Source organism: Manacus candei, unplaced genomic scaffold, assembly GCF_025592945.1.
Source record: "Manacus candei isolate 608988 ecotype Guabito, Panama unplaced genomic scaffold, ASM2559294v1 h1tg000050l, whole genome shotgun sequence".
Taxonomy (NCBI): Eukaryota; Metazoa; Chordata; class Aves; order Passeriformes; family Pipridae; genus Manacus; species Manacus candei.
In genome coordinates this window covers 3529773-3544023 of record NW_026138098.1, presented here as the reverse complement: position 1 = coordinate 3544023, position 14251 = coordinate 3529773, and the positions used below count along the sequence as shown (strand labels likewise).

The following is a 14251-nucleotide window of genomic DNA, read 5'->3' as shown; positions in this document are numbered from 1 at the left end:
AGGTAATTCTCCTGGGAAAGGCAAATGTATTATGTTTCTCCATGCTCATCAAGACAGCTATGTAACATCCCCCAGCAATACAGTGGGTGTCATTAAAAGGTTTTGTTTCATATTTTATTTCTAAAATTAAGTGTGTATTATCCTGAAGAAGTGTTAAGAATCCTCAGAATTGTCATTATTGTCAGAATCAGGCTGCAGGAAATCATTAGAATGATAAAATGGTGGTAGAAAACCTTTAAGAAGCAACTATTGCAGATTAAGAGTTTGAGTTTCCTCTCACCCATTATCGTCACTCATTATGCATAACTGGAATTAGTTGTTTTATATTTGACTATACATCCACATGTATATAAAAGAATCCATTTATAGTTGAAAAATACTATTTCATTGCTGATTTTTTTCCTTGCTGATTTTATGTGTGATCTTAATGCTCATGAGACTGCCATGAAACAGGTCATGTGGAAAAAAAACTTGGAATCACCTGATGTGGCTGCCAGCGGATTTATTTCAAGATTACACATGTGCTGTCTGTGAGATGTTCAATTTTGTGAAGACAAGTCAAATTCACTTATATTACTCAGAAATTAAAAAAAATCAGTCATTTGCAAAGTAGCTCATTGAGGTTTTTAAGGCGATCCAAAGGATTTAGATGAGAATATTCTTTTTATTAAAAATGTCTCTGGATCACTTGGATTGACTTCATTATCTCATATGTTGGAAGCACCATATGAACACAACTTCTGAGTATGCAGAACTCCTTTAATATGTTACCATAAAGCTCACAGAAGGAATTCTGTGAGAATGAAGCATTGGGAATGCACATAAATTTTAATCAATAGATGAGACTCTTTTGATAGTATTGCTCTGTGAGTGTTGATTCCAAGACATCACAAAGCTCACTTCATACCTTTCTAGCAGCAGTTAACACTGAAAACTAAAGTAGGAAAGAAAAAAAAAGACCAGCAGACGTTGTGGTGAGCAAAATAACTGGGAACCCTCAGGAAGCATCAGGGCTCCAGTGGTTGAGGTGCAGTGCTGAGCTGTGACAGAACAGAACAGAAAATCCCTTCTCTATGTCAAACTGCTGAGCAATTGGTCCTTTCTGGTACTTTTTATGGGCAATTCTCAGGGCCTTCATGCTGGAAAGGAGTTGGGCAGGGGAGGTACCAAGATGATCAGAGGGCTGGAGCAGCTCTGCTGTGAGGAAAGGCTGAAAGTTGGGATTGTTCAGCCTGGAGAAGAGGAGCTTTGGGGTGACCTAATTGTGGCATTCAAGACCCTGACAGGGGTGCAAGAAAGATGGAGACAGACTGTTTATAAGGGTCTGGAGGGACAGGACAAGGGGCAAGGGCTTCAAACTGAAAGAGAGTAGGTTTAGATTGGCTATTAGGAAGAAATTTTTCCTTGTGAGGGCAGTGAGGCCCTGGCACAGGTTGCCCAGAGAAGCTGTGGCTACCCCAGCCCTGGAAGTGTCCAAGGCCAGGTTGGATGGGGCTTGGGGCAACCTGGGATAGGGGAAGGTGTCCCTGCCTGTGACAGGGGGAGAGATTGGAACTGGATGAATTTTAAGGATCCTTCCAACCCAGGCCATTCTGTGATTCTACACAATTCGAGTTTTCTAGTTTTTTTATTCTCTGTTTTGTTAAAGAAAATAATTTTTGCTGAAGTGGGCCCATCCAGCTGTGCACAAACTTCATGTGCCTTTCTAAATTTTAGCTTTCTGAATTTAGCTGCAGCAGAAATCCAGTGATCCAGACTACAGAAGAACCTGGCAAAATATGAGTGTTAATTCTCTAGGGAACTGTCAAATTGTACTCTGTTGTTGAGGAAGGGCCAGAGATACAATCTTTCTCACTTTACAAATATTTTGAGTTTCCACCAACTCTACAGCATTCACAGTCATTCCCATTATATTAGTGTTTGATGTATGGAAAAAGTGCCAGACTTTGAAAGGAATGGGATTAAAGTATTAGGAAAAAAAATCAGTTGCTGTATATTTTGGCTCGTGGTGATATAGAAAACCTTCAACATCCTGGCAGTTTTATGAGGTTTATTTTTACATTTTTACAACAAAGGGATATTTTTTCAGTTATGAAGATATTCTGTGGGCCATCAGACACATTGTGTGAGAAGAAGTGGGGTTTTTTTATGATTTCTATTTTTCGGTCATCAACATATTAATGAATAATTTCTACAGATTAACATGGGATGACCTTTAAGGGTTTGGCTTTCCAGAGGCATCTGCAGAGTTAGGATTGCATTGCTGCTGTCATGGACTTGCATCACTTTAGCCTGAAGTTAGACTGGAAGAAACCCAGGTCAGTTGTGTGAATCTTAACGCTCTGATTCTTCGAAACTGTTTTGGTTTTTTTTTTTAAATAAGCAAAGAAATCTTGTTCTCTCACCTGAATACAAGGGCATGCAGTGATAGAACAAGGGGAAATGGCTTTTAGATGAAGGAGGGCAGGTTTAGATTAGATATTAGGAGGAAATTCGTCCCTGTGAGGCCCTGGCACAGGTTGCCCAGAGAAGCTGTGGCTGCCCCATCCCTGGAAGTGTCCAAGGCCAGGTTGGATGGGGCTTGGGGCAACCTGGGATAGGGAAGGTGTCCCTGCTCATGACAGGGAGGTTGGAATGAGATGATCTTCAGTGTCCCTTCCAACTCCCACCATTCTGTGATTCTATAATTAAGGTCAAATTCAAGCTCATTTCCAGGTGGTCATTTTACAGAAGTTCTCACTGGAGAGGACAAACTGTATGGAACAACTACACTTTGTTGGGGCAATAGGGTTTTTTGGATATTTTTCAGTCACATTTGTAGAACAACCTTCAACTGACCTTCCAGCATTTCTGCTGTAGATTAGGAAATGGAAGTGGAGACAAACTTGGGAATAAAGACTCAATAAGTGATTGAGAAGATGGGTAATGTTACTGTGAAGCCTAATGGAACCTGCATACTTCATTCCATATATTCCTTAAATAGTTCAAAAGACCCAAATACTTTTAGAATTTTATGGGAATATTGAATGGTTTTAATGTCAGAAATATGAAGTTTAAAAATTTTAAGTTATAAAGTATTTTTACTTTGAAGTATTTTCTGTAATTTTCTATAAGTGTTTGTTGCTGCAGGATATTAACTACATATTGTTCCTACTAAGAATTATGCTTTCCCCTCCCAAAAAAAAATCACAGCTGTGGGGGATACTGTTTAAAAAAAATGATTTTTATTCTCTGGAGACACTTTCTTTGGTTGTGTCTCAATAAGAGAGGATGATATTTAGACTTTCATATTTCACTTTTTTCCCAATAATTTTAAACCAATGAAGATGATTTTGTGTGCAGGGAAACAATTTTTCATAAAAACCTGACAGCCACCGGCTTTACAAACGATTACTCAAAATTCCAGACATCCCAGATATGGCAAATTAAGGAATGTGTTTGATGTTTTCCAAATAGACTTGTTTGTCTCTGGAAATAAATCATAATAGATTAGATTAGGAGCACATCTATCAGGAAATTTAAAGCAGAGCCCTAACAGTCTTGGACTGTTTGTGTTTTTTTTTTTCCTAGGTGAATGGCCAGGAATGTCAAGGAGACAAAAGACTTTGTTCTATCTAAATATTCTCCTTTGATATTTCAAAATACACAAACTATAAATAATATCCATAAAGAAATGAATATGCTAATTTTTAAGTAACAAAGTCCTCTGACTTTCACAAAAACAGTTTTGGAGGATAATCAGGAATATTTAATATGCACAGTGGATCCTTTCTGTATTTTGCAAGCAGCACAAAGACTCTGAAAATACTCATCAAGAAAATTAATAGATAACTCTTTTCAATAGTAAATTAATCAAGTGGACACAAAACATTTACTGTGGCATTTTCCTCTAATTTGATTTTTCTTCCACTCTTTTAGCTTGCATCTGACTCATCATTTTCCAGTGTCTTTTCCCCTCCTCTGCAGCCCCAGGCTGCCCTTCTGCTTTTCTGTTCAAGTTTAGTATTTTGTGCAGAGTAGCTGCCTGGAAATCTGATGCTTCCTGGCTTCTATTTGGATCTATTGACTTGTGATTTGATTTGATGAGTTGGTTCGTGCAGTAATTAGAAATATTTTAAATTAGTTGTCTGAGTTTTGCTTTTGAAAACCCTCCCATAGTACATATAGGACAGTAGAATTCAGATTTCCTCTTTCCTACATGCGTTATGGCATAAAAAAAATTCTATATTTGAAATTCACGTGAAAATTCTTTTATTTCTTTTCTCAGACCCAAATAATTATTACCACAGAAGAAACGAAATGACGACCACAGATAATCTGGACTTTAAGCATCACAACTACAAGGAAATGAGGCAGGTAGGCAAAGAGGCTGGAGGCTGGAGGGTGGAGGGTGCAGGCTTTTCAGGTCTTCTGGAATCTGGATTCCACTTCTTAAAAATATTGTTAAACAGTGTCTGCAATATCTTTTTAAAATATTTTTTTCCTGTTTTAATTTATTAAAATCCCAAAGTCTTAATTTGTACATAAACTAACCTTAAACAGGTGACTACATGACAGAGGGAGTATCTACTCATAATGTGACATTATTTTTCTTCCATTTTTATTTGAGTGGGGAATGACACAGTTTGTCCTTTCAAATTTGACCCTGATTAAGCCATCAATTTTCTCATGTATTTCAGTGGTTTTGGATAATCAGAATAAACTACAGAGTCCAATTCCATATTCACAGCTGTGAAAATCAGCAGAAACTCACCAAAAGCACTAGAAAAAAATCCCGTTAGTATAATTTTAAATTTACCAGCCTTGTTATTTTATTTCCTTTAGCTTCAAACAGCCAACCCTGGTCTTGTTTTTGTTGTTGTTTTTAATCTTGCTTCATATCACCACAGACACAAGTGTGGGTTGTCCTGAAGAAATATTTCTGCCCTCTTTGTCTTCAAATATAAAGATAATATGTTTGGACTTGATGTGTGTGAATCACTTGCTGTGTGCTGAATTTTCAGTGTATTTATACTGCATGAATCACCACTCGTTTTTATTGAGCAATTGTGTACTGAGTCACACATTTATTTTGGTAGGGATTTCATGGCCCATATTTCTGAGCACAGAGATTAGACAAGTAGAAACTCAATTGGCATAATTACTGTCAAGAACAATAAAATAAAGCGTGTTTTAGGTTTTCATTGCAGAAAGACAGATTGGTCAGATTAGAAACATCGTGGGGGAAAAACCTACAGCTTTAAAACATAATCTTTTTAGTCTTTTCCTACAAGTAGAAAATTTGTGACTGTGGTTGAGAGCTGGTCAGTTGTGAACTGTCTTTATGCTCTCACAATTTCAGTTTTCCTCTTAATTTATTTAGAGCTCATTAGATTCTAGTTGGGTTCTACTGCTGGTTGGCAGAAAATTGTGGATTGCATTACAACAGGTCCAAAACTATTCTTAGAACTTCAGGGCAAAAAAGAACAATAACTGTCAGAGTCAGCTTAAAAAAAACCCCAAACATCCCCCCAAATCCCCCTGTAACCTATAAATTAATGCCACTTTTCATAGCTACTTCACCACCAACCATCTTAGAAAAATTCTGGTCTTTGAAGTTATTTATTATAAATACTGAAGGAGGAGGAGAGGGTGTTCCCTGGGCCATGTTTTAGAAACATTGCATTTGGCACATAATGCAATATGTGAAGTACTTGTGAGAGGGGGGGATTTTCTCAGTGTCAGATTATTTTAATAGAACTCTCTGGTTAGGAAAGTGAAATTTATAGTTCCAATTTTTTATTCTCGTAAAAAAAGCATTCAATATTCTTCTTCCAGTCAGTGGGAACTTTTGTGCAGAAGTCAGTCCAAAATATTTATATGAGGTATTCATGCAGCATAGGAAGCTGTTAGAATGGTTTGAGATGGACACGTGAGTACAACTCTGTCTTTGAAACAGCAAACCCACACCATATCTTTCTTGGGAAAGAGGAATGCTAATTATGAAATCCACATAACTGGATTTGACTCATCTTTGTACAAGCCAGGCTCCAAGTGCCCCAGAATCCTCAGGCTGCTCTTCATGGTCAGCTGTTTATGGGCTTGGTGTAATAATGGGGAATACTGAAGAGCACTGTGTATGTTAACCATTGAACAGGTTGATCTGAGGGTGAAACAACCAAATGTACAAGGTCAGAGCATGCCAGCTCAACATCCTGGGTTTCATTGAACGCCAGGATAATGGTCTGTATCTCCTACTCTCCAAGCTCAAGGAAGAGGTAGTTTCCAGAGAGCCTGGTACTGTTAGTTTAACAGTTGGACTCCACTTTCCCAACCTCAACAACTCTGTGATCTCCATAGGGGATAAAGAGGAGTCCTAACCTGAAAAACATTGACTGAGAGTCCTTTTGTGTAGATGGAATTTAGACCTACATTTAGTACACCTTTTCTGCAAAATGGAGGAATCAGACCCTCAGAAACCAGTTTTGTGGGGCTTCTTCAAAGACTGCCTGAAGTATTTTTCAGGTCACTAATAAGGTAAATAATTGGAAGTGACAAACACGAACTGTCAATAACAGCTGTTAGTGAATGTAATTGGGGAAGTGTTTTACAGTCCTGCTGGTTGTTAATAAAGCCTGACCTGACTGTTATCATCAATTGTCTTTGGCAGTTTGTACAAGCACAAACACAGTGACATTTCAGGTGACCTGTTGTGCCATTCATAGGAAATGGTTATGAGAAGATCAGATATGACATATGTTCATTTGCAGTATTATATTTACAAAAACAGTTAACTACATTACTAATTCCCCACTGTTACCAAAACAGTCACAGTGAAGTCTGATACAGAGGCTCTAACTCAGGAAAAGTTCTTTGACTCAGAAAATAATCATATGCTTGCAATTAAAGAAATGATGGGGGGTTTACTGAGGCCAATACAAATATTTCCACTGCATGTAATGTACTTTGAAGTTGTTTCTAGGCATTTTTGTTACTATTAATGAGCATTTACGTACTTTTAACCACTTTGCTAAATTGATGTTCTTGGTATCCTGCTAGCACTGGAGTGCCAGGCACGTTAGCAAAGCTTCTTCTCTGTGGAAGTTCCAGAGGCAGAAGTTTCCCTGCTTGGGTTCAGAGACAGCTCTGAGAGGACAGGCTTATCTTTCCTCTTTCACAGCTTTGGAGCTGCATGGATGCAGTGATGCATCAGCAAGGACAGAGTTTCCAATTGGAAGAAGGTGTGAGGAGAGAAATTAGTTAACACAAGTCTGAGACAGTGACAATATTTACACAGTACAGTTTTAGCCTTTACCTAAAATAGAACTCCTTTTAATGTAATATCTCTACTCACTGGCAGAGTGAAAAACTAATACTTCTACTGGAGAGAAACATGGAATCTGATCCTATCCCGATCCACCTCATTCTCTTGTCAGTGGGACATGAGCAATCCCCACACAGAAGACCTCAATAAGTTTTGGTCTGTTAGAGCCTCATATCTCTGTGTTGTCCCCCTGTGCTGGGCACTGGTGAGTTCACACCTCGAGTCCTGGGCTCAGTTTTGGGCCCCTCATGACAAGGAAGACATTGAGGGGCTGGAGCGTGTCCAGGGAAGGGAACAGAGCTGGGGAAGGGTCTGGAGCACCAGGAGCAGCTGAGGGAGCTGGGGGGGCTCAGCCTGGAGAAAAGGAGGCTCAGGGGGAACTTATCTTTCCCTACAACTCCACGAAAGGAGTTTAGAACCAGATGGGTGTTGGTCTCTTCTCCCACGTAACAAGGGAGAGGACAAGAGGAAGCAGCTTTAGGTTGTGCCAGAGGAGATTTAGATTGGATATTAGGGAAAATTTCTTCCCAGAAAGGGTGGTCAAGCCCTGGCACAGCTGCCCAGGGCAATGGAGGAGTCACCATCCCTGGAGAGATGTAAAAGCTCTGTGGATGAGGCACTTGGGGACATGAGTCAGTGGTGACCTTGGCAGTGCTGGTGGAATGGTTGGACTTGAAGATGTTAGAGGTCTTTTTTAAGCTAAATGATTCTGTGATTCTATATCCGTTGATAAAATGTTTGGTTCATTATGAGCAGGTTAACCAGGAAGATTTAAGGCAGTAGGTCTCAAAGGGAATTGACTCATTTAAATAAAATGCTACCAAATGTAAACCAGTGTTCTCTGGCTTCACCTGCGTGTTTGAGCTGGAACAATAAACTACACACACTTACCTGTGCCCAGAACATTAAAAAGAGTTCTGTGGGAATATCTGAGTACCCATAATACCAGCACGCTGATGATAATGACAGTGGTGAAAATAAGTAGATATGAAACAAGAAATACACTGAAAGAGCACAACTGACTGTATTTTTCAGACAAGTGATGAGTTTAGACTTGCCACAAGAATTGTTTCTCCTATGTATAAAACCAATCTGTGAGATGAACAAATGTACAGAAATAGCATCTTTTCAGTCTCTTTGCAAAATGTTTATAAATAGAAGTGAAGCTTTATATGAGAGGAATTTTAATGATGTTCTTCCCAATGTGAGTTGTGTTAGCACTTAGATTTGCTAAATGGTGGCATGGGAATTGGACATATCTAATTATTACATTTTTTAAATCATCAGCCTTATGATCATCCAATATTGTTTCTAAATTAACAATGTGTGAGCAAGCAGTTTTGTTATGCCACAATATTTCCTCAGTAATAGATGCACGCTTGTTTATGAAATGATTGTCTAATTAACAGTCCCCAGGGTTCCAATTTACAGTAAAGTACTGTTATCTTTCTTTAATTCCTCCCAAAGAAAAAAAGATCAAGGCAGATATATTCTTGTTGTTTAAAGCTATTTGCAATAGCTTAATATTAGTAAAGAAATTTTCAGTCTTGTTTGTACACTTTAACATTCACCTGAAATACCACAGTAAAGTATTTGTGGGACAATTTAGGCTCAAGATATGCTGATCTGGATGACATCTGTGGAACTCCATTGGTTTAAACAGAAATACATGCTTAACTCTAAACATTTTATTATTATATTATTATTTATGTTTTGGCTGTCATGCAATATCTGCAGAAAGAGTGAATTGAATAGATTTTGATGGGCAGAATGTCTTCACTGACAACATTGGTGTTATTATTCCTTTGTTTTTCCTATTTTTTGCTGAAATGTGATAAGCACATTCTGAGGAGTCTTTTATTTACTGAAGGAGTACATCTTCTGTTTGGGGACTCATCCATATTATATCTATTTTTGCAATTTTGGCCACGTCATCACTACTTTAATTAACAATTTTTCCATATGAGATTTCACATTGTAATGCAAGAAGGGTGGGTTTGGTTTTTCCCTCAGCAGGGACAGATATAATCAGAACTCACTGGGAAAATCCTGTTTAAATGGATTATATCCTTCTCTCTTCACTTGTTTCTGATTAAATTGCTGCTGCACAGGGTAAAGGAATGGAAAATCTTCCTTATGGATAAAGTGTGTCTGTGGTGACCTGTAAGGTGCTGTCACCAACACCCTGGGTCATCTCAAGTCCCTTACCTGTAGTACATCATAATGTGATTATTTTAATTAATCTCCTTTATTTTAATTCCTCTCCATTGCGTAATGTTTTAAAACTGTGATAGCAGAGCTATAAATTCATGAACTAAACATAAAGCTTTTACAACTAAGAAATAATCAGAGAAGAAAATGATGAGTTTTGCCACATCCAATTTGGAAAGAAGTAATTCATAGTGGGTCTATTTTGATGCTGCATTGTCTAACTACATGTCTTTTTGTTGGTTTTTTTGGCAGTTGATGAAAACTGTGAATAAAATGTGTCCAAATATCACAAGAATTTACAATATTGGAAAAAGCAACCAAGGACTGAAGCTTTATGCTGTCGAGATTTCTGACAACCCAGGAGAGCACGAAGTTGGTTAGGATTTAATCTAAATCTGTTGAAGGGTGCTGGGATTGTTTTTTTTTTTTCCCCTCCTCTTTTCCTGTATCTACTGTAATTATCACTGATGGAATTATATTCATGGCAGCAAAGATTTCAAATGTATGTGGGAGGAACTTCAGCACTGTATTTCTAAATTGGGAAGAGGACGGTGAGCACTAATAGAAGACATTTTGAACATGGGATCAAATTCCTTAATGATAATTCTTTACAGTAATAAAATAAAAGTGAATTTTAGTACTGGGGAATGGATTTTAGTTGTGGGGATTTATGGAGCTATGGAAGAAATTTACCTTTTTTACATGGGGTGAACGCACATTATTCCTAATCATCCCTGAAGTAATTTGTTGTCGAGTACAAGGATTGTTGCACTCATTATAACCTTGAAATGCATATGTGAACCTGTTTTAGAGAAGGAAAAGAGTCTGTGAAGTCAGAAATCAATTATGTACAGTTACTGACTTATCTTTTAAGAGCATTAACATCTGTCTGAGAGAACTACTAGCAATGTATTTTTCAGGTTATTTTTAGACTATCAGAACTGTTAAAATCTACCTCTAACATGCCAAAATTGTGAGTGCAATTAGAAATATGTTTAACCAAGATTGGATTTCGGAAGTTTTACACAGTGGCTTTAGATATCACTGGCACATAAACCTGTTCTTCTGAAATAGCAACAGAAAGTAATTTGTTTCTGTAAAGTTTGTGCATCATTTGTGCAGTTAAGGCGTTTCTCCAGCTTTCCTTGGCTGATTGACATCAATGACATTTAATAGATATTTGATTTGCTGCTCTGACCACAGTTCTGCTCCATGTGTTTTCAACAGGGGAACCAGAGTTTCACTACATTGCAGGAGCTCATGGGAATGAAGTGCTTGGACGTGAGCTAATCCTCTTGCTAATGCAGTTTATGTGCCAGGAATACCTGGCTGGGAACCCACGGATTGTCCATCTCATTGAGGACACAAGGATCCACCTCCTGCCCTCAGTCAACCCAGATGGATATGACAAGGCATATAAAGCGGTAATGTGATTATCAGCACCTCCAGGAATTCTTTTATTTGTAGTAGATGAATAAAACATGCCCCTCTTGTCATTATTTTTTTCTAAGTTCATGTTTTACAATTTAAAAATTAAACAATAAACACGTCAAGATAAAATAAACCACTGGAACATTTTACTGAGGAAAAAACTGAAAGAAACAATATTTTATATGACATTGGCTAACAGGAAAATATATATGGAAAGAAGGGTTACAAACACTGCCAGAACAAACCATACTGAGGTGTATATATTAATGGGAACACCGTTATGGAAAGTGGAAAATCCAGGCAGTGTGTTTCTCATGAGGAACCAAACTAAGCACGTGAATATTTGCATTCTTCCACAGTTGAAATTTAATAGTGCACCTTTAAGGGGAGCAGGTTGTGTAGGGCATCATAATAATTCTGTCTGGAAGAAGACAGACACCGGGAGGAAAAATTGTAAGGGTTGGTCAAATGCACTGGAAAATCTTCCAGGGAAGTCAGCAGAAGACTGGAACAGGAAAGTCACATTCATAGTCATGGAAGGGAAAGTGTGTTATCTCCTTTGCGGGATATATTTTGGCTAACCTTGAGGAGTTTTTCATGGGTTTTGCTTCACCGCATTCAAGGTTTCGTACAAAATTAAAAAAAGAAAAAAGCCAAACATTTATTTCAGTTAATTAAATGGTTACTCCTTCATTTCTCTGCACAGAATTACCTCTGGCACATTCCCAAGCACTTTGCTGAGGGCTCACAGGTTGTTGTATTCTGAATGAACATTTATATTTTTTTTTCTTCCCTTTTTTTTTTCTTTTATTTTTCAATCTAAGGGTTCAGAATTAGGGGGCTGGTCTTTAGGACGATGGACTCAGGACGGCATTGACATCAACAATAATTTCCCTGACTTAAACTCTTTGCTCTGGGAGTCAGAAGATCAGAAGAAGAGTAAAAGAAAAGTTCCAAACCATCACATCCCCATCCCTGACTGGTACCTGTCTGAAAACGCCACTGTGAGTAAGGCCAGAGAGAGGGGGACACCAAGGCTGGGATGTGCTGAGAGGGAGAGATTTGCATTTCTCAAGGAAGGAGTAATTTGAGGCTGAAGTTCCCCAGCTGATCTAATCTTCCTGTCTAGATTTCCCTGTTGGTCAGTGGAAATAAAAATGCACCGCAAAAGGACCATTCACCTCCAGGTTTTAGAGGCAGGTCTTGAGGAAGGATCTGCTTCCTGGAGGATTCCCTTTTCCCTTGGCTGTTGAGAGAACCTGGAGGACTCAACACCCAATTTTCAGGCAGCAACAGTAGACAGGGAAAAGCCCACCATGGAGCTCAGCCATGTGAATCAGGCTTCTCCTTAGTGATGTGGTGTAGATGAGGTCTTTGCAAACTCAGTGTCTTTACAGATTTCTCCTGGGGTTTTCTTATTTGTTCTTATTTGAAACATATTCTTACCTTAAATAACACAGCAACAGCTCAGGTATATGCAAAACCAATGCAGTGGCTTATGCTAAAGTCCTTTATTGGATTTTAGTGCCAAAAATTTAACTTATTTTTGCCTGACCTTTTAAATAAAATGACAACCATTAAGAGTGGATGAGGGGAAGGCAATTAATTGTGGCAGCTCTTTAGTGCTTCAGAATCACAGAATAATAAGGGTTGGAAAGGACCTCTGGAGATCCTCTACTCCAACCCCCCTGCCAAGGCAGGGTCACCCAGAGCAGGTGACACAGGAACACATCCAGGTGGGTTTGGAATGTTTACAGAGAGGGAGACTCCATGCCCTCTCTGGGCAAGCTATTCCAGTGCTCTGCCAACTTCCAACAAAAGAAGTTCTTCCTCATGTCAAGGTGGAACCTTTTGTGTTTTAGTTTATGGACATTAGGTTTAAAATCCCTGGGTTTGGAAACTCATTTCAGCCAATGGCAGGGGCAGCAGTGTCACCATGTGACATCTCTATCACTTCCTGCTCTTGTTGTCACTGCACATAGATGTTCCTCAGAAATTAATAGCAGGAGGTTCTGTTAGTTTTTCTGGGTTGTCTGTGACCTCCCAAGCATGGCTGACAATTTAAAGAAGCCCTTCTCCTTGACCACATCTCTCCTTGCTGGCTACTCAAGCTCAGGAACTCACAGCAGGGCTCCTGCACCTTGAAACCAGCCTCTCAGATTCCCACAGGCTGAACCAAAGCTGCTCTTCCTTTTCCTCCCAGGTGGCGGTGGAGACTCGGGCAATAATAGCGTGGATGGAAAAAATCCCTTTCGTGCTGGGTGGCAATTTGCAGGGAGGGGAGCTGGTGGTGGCCTATCCCTACGACATGGTGAGGTCCATGTGGAAAACCCAGGATTACACCCCCACCCCAGATGACCACGTGTTCCGCTGGCTGGCCTATTCCTACGCCTCCACCCACCGCCTGATGACGGACGCGAGGAGGAGAGCGTGTCACACGGAGGATTTCCAGAAGGAGGATGGCACTGTTAATGGAGCCTCCTGGCACACCGTGGCTGGAAGTGAGTGTTGGTAGAAGCTCCAGCTTGGATATGATAATGCCACCACTGCCTGGTGCACATTGCAGAGGCAGTGCTGGTCAAATACGTGTTCTAAGAGGAATAAATCCCCATCTGACGGTCTGCTGACTGCATTTCATCACTTAGCAGAGCATTGAAGGAGGCACTGTCAGTAACACCTGGTGACTATTTAATTTACAACTGAGTTTTCCCAAAGTGCACATCCAGTACATTAGTTTTAAGAATTCTGGGCATTCAAGATGCTTTGTCAGGAGGAAACCAACCCAGGTCAAACCCACTGGCAGGGGGGACCCTGTCAGCCTTTGCCATCTCACAAGGTGACAACAGAAAACTGCTACTGAACGTTAGAACAAGTGTCAGAGCTGAAGCAGTAACTCCAGGGAGAGATTCCAGTGGCCTGCAGATAAGGCAATCCTGATTTCAGCCTCCTGCTCACTGAACACGGTCACAGATCAGCCCCCCATCACATTCACTTTGAGTTGTAATAATATGCCAAAAAAAGCTGCTGTTTGCTTGCTACCATCCTATTTTTAAAAGACCTGGAAATCTTTGTACTTAAACTTTGCATGGGCTCCATAGACATTTCTGCTGCCAGGATAAAATCCAGGCTGCATCAGTCACCACACACCCAAGCCTGTCACCCTGTTAAGGAGCACGAGAGGGAAGCTGCGTCCCGTGGTGCAGCCAAAACATGGATTTCCAGGAAAGTCCAATTAGAAGCACATTTTTAACAGCATTAGGCACAGTTATCTCTAAGGGTGTGCACTTGGAGCAGACTCAGAATCAG

General features: G+C 39.6%; 1 protein-coding gene across 1 annotated transcript in view; it reads left to right on the top strand.

Moving 5' to 3' along the window:
* CPXM2 (carboxypeptidase X, M14 family member 2) overlaps positions 1 to 14251 on the top strand; it is a 75606-nt gene that overhangs the window by 49406 nt on the left and 11949 nt on the right. The window contains exons 6-10 of the mRNA XM_051801141.1: positions 4268 to 4356; positions 9767 to 9890; positions 10742 to 10938; positions 11770 to 11949; positions 13149 to 13446. Of these exons, the coding sequence (XP_051657101.1) occupies positions 4268 to 4356; positions 9767 to 9890; positions 10742 to 10938; positions 11770 to 11949; positions 13149 to 13446 (888 nt within the window). The remainder of the gene's footprint in view (positions 1 to 4267; positions 4357 to 9766; positions 9891 to 10741; positions 10939 to 11769; positions 11950 to 13148; positions 13447 to 14251) is intronic.